The sequence below is a fragment of the Physella acuta genome, unplaced genomic scaffold (genome assembly GCF_028476545.2).
Source record: "Physella acuta isolate Inbredline_101_S28 unplaced genomic scaffold, ASM2847654v3 ptg000173l, whole genome shotgun sequence".
In the NCBI taxonomy this organism is placed as follows: domain Eukaryota; kingdom Metazoa; phylum Mollusca; class Gastropoda; family Physidae; genus Physella; species Physella acuta.
Window position 1 is genome coordinate 46,587 of NW_026731692.1, and position 12,616 is coordinate 59,202.

Genomic DNA, 12,616 nt, shown 5'->3' on the forward strand with positions numbered 1-12,616 from the left:
TTTCAAATGAAAACATTTGTTTCATATCCATATTGTTGTAGTCCTTATTTTTAATATTTAGAATACAGTCAAATAATAATAACTGTGTAATATATACATATTGTTGAAGTCTGTATTTTCAATGTACCAAAACCTCTAGAACAAGTGAGTTAATTCTTTCAACAGGCAGTCTTGTGATGGATCACTGCAACAACCCAAACCGCACCAACCTGCTTGTCTCTGGGGTCTACTCCGGACTGATGAACAACATTGGGGTGGACAACAGCAAGGTGCTGGCGTGGATGACTGACAACACTGCCAGCACTGATGAGGCGGAGAAAATTTTAAATCCTCTTGGTGGGTGTGGCTTGATGGGTGTGATTTGTGGGAAGTGGGTGGATGTGGTTTGTGATGGGTGGGTAAGTGTGAAGATGGGAGTGGTTTGTCTGTGATGTGTGGGTTAATGGGAGTATGGGTGTGGTTTGTCTATAGTGGGTTGGTTAATTGGATGATGGGTGGGGTTTGTGATGGGTGGGTAAGTGTGAAGATGGGAGTGGTTTGTCTGTGATGGGTGGGTTAATGGGAGGGTGGGTGGGGTTTGTCTTATTATGGGTTGTTGTTTTAACCAGCAGTGGTGACTTTATGTCCTTGTGTTGTTGTAATTCTGTTGTCCTTATGTTGTAATTTTATATATTAATATTGCTAGATTTTTCACAATATTATTGTGAAGCTCCTTAATAGTTGTTTAGCCTTAAAATATTTTACTGTGTTATAATGTTATAATATTATGTGATGTTAAACACTTTTGTGAGGCTTCATGTGATGTTTCTCACAATGTAAAAACCATTTGTATACTACTGGTTCAGGTGTTGCCATTGTGAGTCCATCAGCCACCTCAGCTAAACTGAAGTCCTACCCCAACTTCTTCAGGACTGTACAGGGAGACCAAACTATTGCCCTGGCTCTGGTGAAGATCATCAAGGCTCTTGGCTTTCCTTACATTCAGGTGAGATCAACTCACTTTAATACCGGTGATCTTTATTATGTATGGTTTTTTTTTTGTTTTTTTTTTTATTTTTAATCAGTTTTTAGTTTTCTTATCTTTTGGTGGATGGTATATTTTGTGTATTCATTTTTAGTTATTTTATACTGCAGTTTTTGTTAAAAAAAAAATTATCAGTTGTGCCTTTAAAGTGTAATTGTATCACAATTTCTGTGTTTGAGAAGTCAAAAAAGGTTATGTTCTTTACATGCCTACCCATTCATTTGCTGAAGTAAAAGAAGGCACAGTAGACATTCTCAGTTCCACACCATATCCACATCACACCCACACTGTCACAGTACACACACTCAGTTAAAAAATATGTATTCATATTTATCATAAACAGCTTTGGTTAAGCTCTAAAAGTATAAAAAGATCACCTTCAGTTCATTGTTTCTAGTTAGTGTATGGAGGTTTAGCTCAGTTCCAGCAGTTTAAAAACTCCCCTCCATTTTCTTATTTCTAGTTGGTGTGATGAGACTGGTTAAATAGTTCCTTTTTCTTATTTCTAGTTAATGTACGGAGGTTTGGCTTAGTTCCAGCAGTTTAAAAACTCCCAGCCATTTTGTTATTTCTAGTTGGCTGATGAGGCTTGGCTTAGTTCCAGCGGTATAAAAAAATAACGTCTCCATCTTCTTATTTCTCTAGCTGGTGTATGGAGCTAATGATTACGGGCGAGGGGGCAGGGACACACTGACTGCTGTCACTCAAGCAGAGGGGATCTGTATCACCAACAGCCAGGAGCTGTCGTCCACCAACACTGCCGGTCAAGTTATAGCTTCACTGCTGGCACAAAGGACAGATGTTGTTGTCCTGTTTTTGGGCAGCTCCGACACCGACACCTTCTTGACCGCTGTCGCAGCTGACAGCAATGCCAGGTCTAGGCTGGTCATTCTCATGCCTGAGCCTTACACTAAGGTTAGTATGTTTTTAATGTCTTTACAGTAAATTTTTTAGAAAATATTTTGAATATATTTTTTATAAATATGCAAAGAGCTGAGATTAAGTAAGCAAAAGTAATTTAAATTTACACATATGTAAATTGTAATGTATGTATCAGTAAATGTAAATGGGTGATGTATTAAAAATTAGTTCAACATTAAAATTTATTCCAAAATATTGCACATTATTCCATTATTTATGTTAAAACTATTTGTAATTCAAATTGTAAAGGTCAGTTCAAATTTTTTTTTTCACAAGCTTATATCTCATCCCAAACCACTTAGTACAAAAGCTCACTTATATAATCTCTATTTACTTTCTTTTTTAAATAACTTTATCTCACAGTAATTTAATTATAAAAACCATTTTTTATCTAGATTGTGCAGAAAATTTCCAGCAGCATAACCCGCCCTATAATCAGCCTGAAAATGCAGAAGAAAAACACCCTGTCAAAATACAACGCCTACATCAACAGCTCTCCCATCAGCAACCCGTACTTTGCCAAATACTACATGAAAGTAATGAACTGCAACCTCCCAGGGTACTCCACCTACACTAGCCCATGTCCAATGCCTCTCAAACCCATCACCAACAGCGCCAGCTACGAAGAAGACAACTACGTCTTATCCACCATCAACAGCGTTTACGCTATAGTCAATGCCCTGGACCTGACCATACGTGATTATTGTGGACAAAACTACGTGACACCTTGCTATGTCTACTACGCTTCATCTAACAAGCTTGACAGATTTAACCAGAGACTGAACGACGTCAGCTTTGTTGATGAGGGACAGAACAGTTTCCGTTTCTTGGACAGAGAGGGCAACACAGCGTACGACATTCTACAGTGGCGAAATGGGGCTGTTGCTTACACCTCAGTAAGAAAATATTTTCTTTATGTATAAATGATGGCTTATGCAGACTTAAAAAAAAGTAGTTTGAATAGGTTTTTAAAAAATTGTATACAGCCAAGTTTTAAAAAATGCTTGAAAATGTATGAATAAAATATACATTATTTTCTTTTATTTAAATATTTAAAAAATATATTTTAAAATGTATATTAAAGTAATAAAAAACATTTCTTTTTTAAAAACATCTATTTTGATAATACATGAATAAATGCCATACATTTTTCTTTAAAAATTTTCAATTTGCATACGTATATTAATAAATGATGTACGATGTTTCTTGTGCTATCTAGATAGGGAGCTACGCCGGATCATCCCTAGATTTAATGGACTCCAGTTTATCTTTTTACTCTACCGTTGTATCACAATGTGCCGGGTCCTGTATCACCTGTAACATACGGGCTCTCAACTACTCATACACGACTGGGGATATTTACCTGGGAGGTAAGCACAGATTAGTTACACCTGTCCACATTAGACACACCTGAGTGGTGAGTTCAGTCCTTGCACCTGTTAACTGACTATATTATATGCTACAAAAGTATATTATTTAGTTGTGTGTGCATGTGTTTTTATTTAAATCAACTGGAAAAGCTGTGTCAGTTATTTTGTTTCCCTTCTAAGATTTTTTGTGTATGAAGTAATAAACAGTCTTTCATAACATTTCTTTTAACTGACCCTTACTGTTAAACCTAACTGACCATATCTGTGAAATCTGAACAAATCTGCCATAGACACAAATAACAGGTCAACGTCGCCTCTGTAATATATAAATGTAAACACAAGACTGTTTTCTAACTGACCCTAACTGTAAAACCTAACTGACCATAACTGTAAAACCTAACTGACCATATCTGTGAAACTTAAATATATGTCACCTCTGTAGTATATAAACATGAAGACTGTGCTCTAGCAATTAAAAAATATTGTTTCCCCAGGTATGTTTGACGTCCACGACCGATCCTTGAGCCCTTTCACATGTGGTGGGATCAACAAGATTCACGGGTTCCTTCTCCTGGAAGCCTTCCATTACGCCCTGGACAAAGTCAACTCCAAAAAGGGCCAGTTTGCCGACATTTTGAAGAACGTCAAGCTGGGCGGTGTTGGGCTGGACGCCTGCGGTTCTCAAGTCCGAGGAGGGTATTTGGTCAGCAACATAAACAATGGTCTCACGACCCTTACTCGAGATGGGATTACCATCCCCCCGTCTTTGATTGATGCATATATTGGGTCTTATGATAGCACGGCTTCCATCTACTTGGCCAAAATACTGACAGACTTGAAGATCCCACAGGTATACTAAAACTGTCTTGATCTAAACTCTACCAAGTGTTGAATGAAGCTATATTTTGTATTGAACTAAATTATTTTTATGGAAACAAAACAAATTTATATTATCTTCCATTATTATCATCTTATCCTGTTCATGCCCAAGACACACAGGACAGATGAAGTAGTGTTCATTTGTTTCAGAGATATGAACGGATAGTGTGGTCAGCACTATGCCCAGCCACCTCGGCTTTTCCCAATTTGAGTTAGGTACCCATCAGAGCTGGGTGGGCTCAGGAAAATTCTTCTTACTTGAACCTAGATTCAAACTAGAGACTTTTGGGCTACCTCTAGGCCACGCCGTCCCATATCTTCCATTATAATATACCTGTTTTTATTTATTATTATATCATAAATGGAAGTATAAGTGGACATTAAAACTGTAAAAGTCACAAGGTAGGAAGGTAGGGGTTAATTTTTCCCTAAACATCACACAATTTGTGTTTACAGATCAGCTATGCTTCTGGTAGTGAAGACCTGAGTGACAAGAGAGTCTTTCCTTACTTCTTCCGCACTGTGCCCTCAGATGGGAACCAGGTGTCGGCAATGCTGAGCCTGTTGGACCAGCTGGACATCAGATATGTGCAGGTATCTCTCACTAATTGTATAGTTGGTGTCTGTGATTGTTATTTTAACACTAAAGAGTTAACATCAGTTATGTGCAGGTATCTCTCACTAATTGTATAGTTGGTGTCTATGATTGTTACGTTAACACTACAGAGTTAACATCAGATATGTACAGGTATCTCTCACTAATTATATAGTTGGTGTCTATGATTGTTATGTAACACTACAGAGTTAACATCAGATATGTACAGGTATCTCTCACTTATTGTATAGTTGGTGTCTATGATTGTAATGTTAGCACTACAAAGTTAACATCAGATATGTGCAGGTATCTCTAATTGTTATGTTAACACTACAGAGTTAACATCAGATATGTCCAGGTATCTCTCACTAATTGTATAGTTGGTGTCTATGATTGTAATGTTAGCACTACAAAGTTAACATCAGATATGTGCAGGTATCTCTAATTGTTATGTTAACACTACAGAGTTAACATCAGATATGTCCATGTATCTCTCACTAATTGTATAGTTGGTGTCTATGATTGTTATGTTAACACTAAAGAGTTAACATTAGATATGAGCAGGTATCTCTCACCAGTTTAATAATTGGTGTCTTTAATTGCAATGTTAACCACAGATATGTACTATCTTTTACTATTTTACTCTAATTGTCTCTTATTTCAATGTTAACAATAGTCACTATATGTTAACCTCAAATATGTACTGCATCACATGTAATATACTGGCTCTCAATAGTCTACCATTTAACAGCAGTTGCTAGTGTTAAAAAAATTATAGTGACTCTAATATTGATCAATTATATCTTTGTTCTACCCATCATTATCAGGTTTGCCTTGGACTGTCCCATGTGTGGATGGATGTCCATTTGCAGCTCATTGATACACACATTTCATTACTGTTTATTTTTGTGAGCACCATTTAAAAACTTTGTTTCATCAAACTGTTTTAAAAATTCAGATACTATATGAAGACAACAGTAATGGTAACACAGCCAGAGATGCCTTCATTGCTCAGGCAGCTAGTAAAAAGATTTGTGTTGCACAGACTGTATCCTACCAAAATATTGGGATTGTAAGCCCGTAAGTGGCCAGATAAATTTTTCACTTTTAACTTTAACTAATTGGGACCAAAGGTTGGTGTAGCACAGACTGTATCCTACCAAAATATTGGGATTGTTAGCCCATAAGTGGCCAGATAAATTTTTCACTTTTACAAACTGGGACCAATTTAATCTCAGTAAATTTACATTTTTGCTTATTTACTTTGTTAATTGGAATAATTCAGGGAAGTAGCCAAAAAGATGTATTTTTAAAAAAATACTATTCTACACTGAAGTAGCTCAGTTTATCAATGAAGTTTTCATTTTTTATCAGTAAAAATAGATATGTTCTCAAGAAATATTTTATTTTTCTCTACAGTCAAGTAGCAAACAGCATTGTGTCCAAGTTGATTGAGATCCCTGCAGCTAATACAGTCATCACCTTCATCGGAGCTGAATATGTGAATGCCTTGTTGGCAGCTATCACCCGATCTCCCAGAGCCCAAAATAAATTCAGGTATTAAGCAGCATAATGGAGAGATATTAGAAAGTAGTTAAAGTACCCTTTCTGAGCTATTGGACTTGAACCTGGATTCGAACTTGAGACTTTTGGGTTAGCCATTGTATGCTCTACCATTCTACCATGCTGCCCCACATAAATGCAGAGGTCACAGAAACAGGTGAACTCTACTTCACTTACCCCTTGTACAGTTTCAATAATGAAAGGGAACTTTACTTCTGAGTTATCTGTCCATAGGGCCCATGAAGAAGAGTTCGTCTTTTTCTATTTCCTCTATATATAGGGTAATCTGGTTAGCTTGACCTCCAGTCCCTTTTACCTCCCTGACTACTGTCAGGTACCCATCAGAGCTAGGTGGACATCCTATAGATTTAAGCCCTGCAACTAAACCTGAAACTTTGGGAGATTGTGGAAAATGTTTATTCAAGTCATAACCAAACTTGGCAAAATGTCAGAAACGTAGCTTAACTTAGCTACAGCAATATAAATATAAAACAATTATTTTTTGACCATCCGGGGCAGATTAGACTCAATAGCTTAGGACATCAACCCATCTAGTTAAGAAAACTCCAAAATCAAACAACTGCTGCCCTGTAGTTTGTTCTTGGATGGACAAAGGCTATGGGAGCAAATCCAGATAGAAGAGCAGACTAAAATCAGAGTCAAATGCCTATATGGCGCATAACAAGTTGACACATAATACTTAATTGTGTTGGAGGAAATCCCTTCCAACCTTACAATTAAGAGCCAAAAAGAAGAAAGAAGCTACACAGAACTGAGGCAGAACTAAAGTTTTAGCAAAGTCGCGTGTAAGTGCACTAGAAAAGCTGATCTAATTTCATAAGACTGATCTTATTTCTTGTTGTCAGGTTTATTGGATCTGTTACTTTATTGTCAGGTTTATTACATCTGTTACTTTATTGTCAGGTTCATTGGATCTGTGGCCTGGGCTGACAACCAGGAAGCAATATCAGGTGCTGAGAAAGCTGCTGTTGGTTCTATCACATTGAAGTTGGATGCTGATGATATTGAGGTAGGTAGTACATAGAGGTCACATCGGAAGAAATGCATACATGGATAACATTTATAGATCCAAAAAGTAGTTTAAAAAAAAAAAGAAACACAGACCTATCATTTTTAACACACATATACATGCCCCCACCCACCATCTTTGTTTTCTGTACTCTAGGACTTTGAAAAATACATGAACTACAAAACCTTTTAACACACACATACATGCCTCCACCCATGTGTTCTGTACCCTAGGACTTTGAAAACTTCATGAACTCCAAAACCTTTTAACACCCACATACATGCCTCCACCCACCGTCCATGTGTTCTGTACCCTAGGACTTTGAAAACTACATGAACTCCAAAACCTTTTAACACACATATACATGCCTCCACCCATGTGTTCTGTACTCTAGGACTTTGAAAACTACATGAACTCCAAAACCTTTTAACACACACATACATGCCTCCACCTACCACCCATGTGTTCTGTACCCTAGGACTTTGAAAACTACATGAACTCCAAAACCTTGTCCAACTCCAACTACAACCCCTGGTTTGAGGAGTACTACCAGAAGATCCAGAACTGCTACACCTCCAAGGCCAACCCCATGGGCTACCCTAGGGCCTGCTCTCTGACCCCTGCCAGCATCATCACCAGCCCAGGCTACCAGCAGGACCCAGGGGTCGTCTTCGTTATCAATGCTGTCTACTCTGCTGCCTTCGCCCTGCATGAGACCCTGAAACTCAAATGTGGTAAGTTGTGAACAATAAACTGTACAACATGAGACCTTGATGGTAAGTTGTGTACATTAAACTATACAATATGAGACCCTGAAACTCAAATGTGGTAAGTTGTGTACAATAAACTTTACACCATGAGACCCTGAAACTCAAATGTGGTAAGTTGTGTACAATAAACTATACAACATTAGACCCTGATGTAAGTTGTGTATAAGAAACAACACAACATGAGACCCTGAAAGTCAAATGTGGTAAGTTGTATACAATAAACTATACAACATGAGACCCTGAAACTCAAATGTGGTAAGTTGTATACAATAAACTATACAACATGAGACCCTGAAACTCAAATGTGGTAAGTTGTGTACAATAAACTATAAAACATGAGACCTTGATGGTAAGTTGTGTACAATAAACTATACAACATGAGACCTTGATGGTAAGTTGTGTACAATAAACTATACAACATGAGACCTTGATGGTAAGCTGTGTACAATAAACTATACACCATGAGACCCTGAAACTCAAATGTAGTAAGTTGTGTACAATAAACTATACAACATGAGACCTTGATGGTAAGTTGTGTACAATAAACTAAACAACATGAGACCTTGAAACTCAAATGTGGTAAGTTGTGTACAATAAACTGAACAACATGAGATCCTGATGGTAAGTTGTGTACAATAAACTATATAACATGAGACCCTGAAACTCAAATGTGTTAAGTTGAGTACAATAAACTATACAACATGAGACCCTGAAAGTCAAATGTGGTAAGTTGTGTACAATAAACTGAACAACATGAGACTCTGAAAGTCAAATGTGGTAAGTTGTGTACAATAAACTGAACAACATGAGATCTTGATGGTAAGTTGTGTACAATAAATTTTACACCATGAGACCCTGAAACTCAAATGTGGTAAGTTTTGTACAATAAACTATACAGTATGAGATATTGTTGGTAAGTTGTGTACAATAAATTATACAACATGAGTCCTTGATGGTAAGTTGTGTACAATAAATTTAACAACATGAGACTTTGATGGTAAGTTGTGGACAATAAACTACAACATAAGACCCTGATGTAAGTTGTGTACAATAAACTATACAAATCTGTGCCAGGTTTACAAAGACAGAAATTTATTTTCCTCAAGGTGTCTCGTACTCATCCGTGTGCCAGGCTTACAAAGGCAGCTCTGACCGTCGCACGCAGCTGGCCACTAAACTGGAAGGTGTCCGCTTCACTGACCCAGCTGGCAACCTGTTCAACTTTGTCAACCGCTCAGGCGTGTCCAACTACAGGTATCTCTCCATAGACAGGGGCTTGCTGGATGGAGTGGTGTACAATCAGGTAATTTTTCAATGTTTCCCACATTTGTTCAATCTTACATTAAGTTTGTATTTCATAGATCATCTCTATACTTAAGTAACTACAACATTTTTAATTATTGATGCAGTGCTTGAATAAAGAACTTATTCATGTTCTTATCACTACTAATAGTATTGTAGTTAATAATCATAACTTTCATTAAAGAGATTGCAGGACAATAGAATATCTTATTAGGGAATTTTTTTGATGGCTTAGTTTTAAAAAGATGGGGATGGCATGCTTGGGTGAGATAGCATGTGATTACTAACCTAATAGTAGAGAGTTGACAAGGGTTATTAGTTAGGGGCAGCAACCCATCTAGGAGATTACAGTAAATCTCCACATTCTTATAGTGTTTTCATTTACTGGTATGCTTGGGACGGCAAAGTCAAGCGGTAGAGCATTTATCTGCTAACCAAGTCTCAAAGCTAATTATAGCATGTCCTTGAATTCACCCAACTGATGGGTACCTGACTAAGTTTATGGCAACTAAAGGTGGCTGAGTGTAATGCTGACCACACTATCCTTTCATATGCTGAAGTCACAGAAACAGGTGAACTCTACTTCACCTACTCCATGGGCCATTTTGTCCAAAAGTGAACCTTACTTAGTTTACTGCTCACATACTTAACAATGCATGACTCAAATAAGACAAAACTAAAAATTCCAGATTGGCTCCTTCAATGGGACGGTGAACATCAGCTCCAGCTATAGCTCGAGCTGGGACAGTACGTGCAACAGACGGGAGGCCTGCGCTGAGTGCCCGGGGATTAGAAACAGTGATGTGCGATACCTGTTTCACCCGTAAGTTTTCTTTTGGTGTTAAAAGTTAATTTTCTCAGTTCAAGTAGAAGCAGCGATTTGGTATGAGCCAAAGTTTTTGACCTCCATGTTGATAAAATTAACTTCATCTCCAGGAACGCCAACTTAAGCTCCACCGCCCCAGTGATCATTGGATTTTTTGACATCCACCAGCAAGGTGTTGACCCTTACCGTTGTGGTGACCTCAATGTGCAGGGGTACCAGCAGTTCCTGGCCTTCTACTACACCATCCAACAAGTCATCTCTCAGTCTGACAGGGTAATCCTCTTTGTCTAATTTAGTCACTGCTCAGTCAGACAGGGTAATCCTCTTCATCTATGTTTAAGCTAGTAATAACGTGTATTTAGTTGTATAATTTATTTACACGCTGAATCATTCTGATGGGACGGGCAGTAGAACCAATGGAATCCCGAGCTTGAGTCCGTAAGATGCCCCTGAGTTCACCCAGATGTGATGGGTACCTGACTCACATTAGTGAAAGTAAAGGTGCTTTGAAATAGAAAAGTATCCTTTCATATGCCATGTTCATAGAAACAGGTGAACTTTATTTCACTTGCCATTTCGACCAGCAGATCCATGTTCTTCAGTGTGTCTTTACTTTTTTCTTTACTTTATTATTATACAAAAAGCATCAATACAAAATTAAATATGGGACATCAAATCATAATAAAATGCTCTGAAAGACATCTATAAAAGCTTATAGATAATTAATTTGGTTTAAATATTCTGGAAGAACGAACAGATGATTGATTCATTACAAAATACTTGAATCTTATTAAAATGAAGGGCCAGGATATATTTGGAACCTGTCAGCCAAAGGGGAAGATGAAGTAGAGTTCACCTGTTTTGTGACCTCGGCATATGAAGGCATGGTGTACTTAGGGCCTTGCCACAGTTACCCATCACATAGTCTCAGTGATGTCCTGTGGAATCGCCTAGTAACTCTAAATCAAGTAGTACTAAGAGTAGTATGCTCTATCTTTAAAAAATAAAAAATCCCTTCAAATGTATTTAAAACAAAAACTTAAGTAAACATTTTCAACATTTTAAGAACAAGCTGAGAGTTCTGGCAATTGACACATGCTCCAACAACATCAGAGTAGATCAAGATTTGTATGGGCTGCTGGAAGGAGCAGGACTATGTAACTCTATGTAAGATGTGGGGTTTCTGTTGGTGGTGATTGTCTTATTTAGTGTCAAGTTTAAATGTTGGGGTTTGTGGTGCTTGACTTATTTAATGCCAAGTTTAGATGTGGGGTTTGTGTTTGTGGGGCTTGTCTTATTTAGTGCCAAGTTTAGATGTGGGGTTTGTGGTGCTTGACTTATTTAGTGCCAAGTTTAGAAGTGGGGTTTGTGTTTGTGGGGCTTGTCTTATTTAGTGCCAAGTTTAGATGTGGGGTTTGTGGTGCTTGACTTATTTAGTGCCAAGTTTAGAAGTGGGGTTTGTGTTTGTGGGGCTTGTCTTATTTAGTGCCAAGTTTAGATGTTGGGTTTGTTGTGCTTGTCTTATTTAGTGACAAGTTTAGATGTTGGGTTTGTGGTGCTTGTCTTATTTAGTGCCAAGTTTAGATGTGGGGTTTGTGGTGCTTGTCTTATTTAGTGCCAAGTTTAGATGTGGGGTTTGTGTTTGTGGGGCTTGTCTTATTTAGTGCCAAGTTTAGATGTGGGGTTTGTGGTGCTTGACTTATTTAGTGCCAAGTTTAGAAGTGGGGTTTGTGTTTGTGGGGCTTGTCTTATTTAGTGCCAAGTTTAGATGTGGGGTTTGTGGTGCTTGACTTATTTAGTGCCAAGTTTAGAAGTGGGGTTTGTGTTTGTGGGGCTTGTCTTATTTAGTGCCAAGTTTAGATGTTGGGTTTGTTGTGCTTGTCTTATTTAGTGACAAGTTTAGATGTTGGGTTTGTGGTGCTTGTCTTATTTAGTGCCAAGTTTAGATGTGGGGTTTGTGGTGCTTGTTTTATTTAGTGCCAAGTTTAGATGTGGGGTTTGTGTTTGTGGGGCTTGTCTTATTTAGTGCCAAGTTTAGATGTGGGGTTTGTGGTGCTTGACTTATTTAGTGCCAAGTTTAGAAGTGGGGTTTGTGTTTGTGGGGCTTGTCTTATTTATTGCCAAGTTTAGATGTGGGGTTTGTGGTGCTTGTGTTATTTAGTGCCAAGTTTAGATGTGGGGTTTCTGTTTGGGGTGCTAGTCTTATTTAATGCCAAGTTTAGATGTGGGCTTTGTGTTTGGGGTGCTAGTCTTATTTAATGCCAAGTTTAGATGTGGGCTTTGTGTTTGTGTTGCTTGTTTTATTTAATGTCAAGTTTAGATGTGGGCTTTCTGTT

General features: G+C 37.9%; 1 protein-coding gene across 1 annotated transcript in view; it reads left to right on the forward strand.

Moving 5' to 3' along the window:
* Window positions 1-12,616, forward strand: part of LOC131936264 (uncharacterized) — a 37,950-nt gene that overhangs the window by 16,116 nt on the left and 9,218 nt on the right. Inside the window, exons 18-32 of the mRNA XM_059293177.1 lie at window positions 166-336; window positions 846-985; window positions 1,670-1,939; window positions 2,341-2,841; window positions 3,165-3,315; window positions 3,810-4,165; window positions 4,651-4,788; window positions 5,748-5,869; window positions 6,209-6,346; window positions 7,277-7,382; window positions 7,861-8,123; window positions 9,227-9,455; window positions 10,144-10,277; window positions 10,391-10,553; window positions 11,347-11,447. Coding sequence (XP_059149160.1) covers window positions 166-336; window positions 846-985; window positions 1,670-1,939; window positions 2,341-2,841; window positions 3,165-3,315; window positions 3,810-4,165; window positions 4,651-4,788; window positions 5,748-5,869; window positions 6,209-6,346; window positions 7,277-7,382; window positions 7,861-8,123; window positions 9,227-9,455; window positions 10,144-10,277; window positions 10,391-10,553; window positions 11,347-11,447 — 2,983 coding nt within the window. The remainder of the gene's footprint in view (window positions 1-165; window positions 337-845; window positions 986-1,669; window positions 1,940-2,340; window positions 2,842-3,164; window positions 3,316-3,809; window positions 4,166-4,650; window positions 4,789-5,747; window positions 5,870-6,208; window positions 6,347-7,276; window positions 7,383-7,860; window positions 8,124-9,226; window positions 9,456-10,143; window positions 10,278-10,390; window positions 10,554-11,346; window positions 11,448-12,616) is intronic.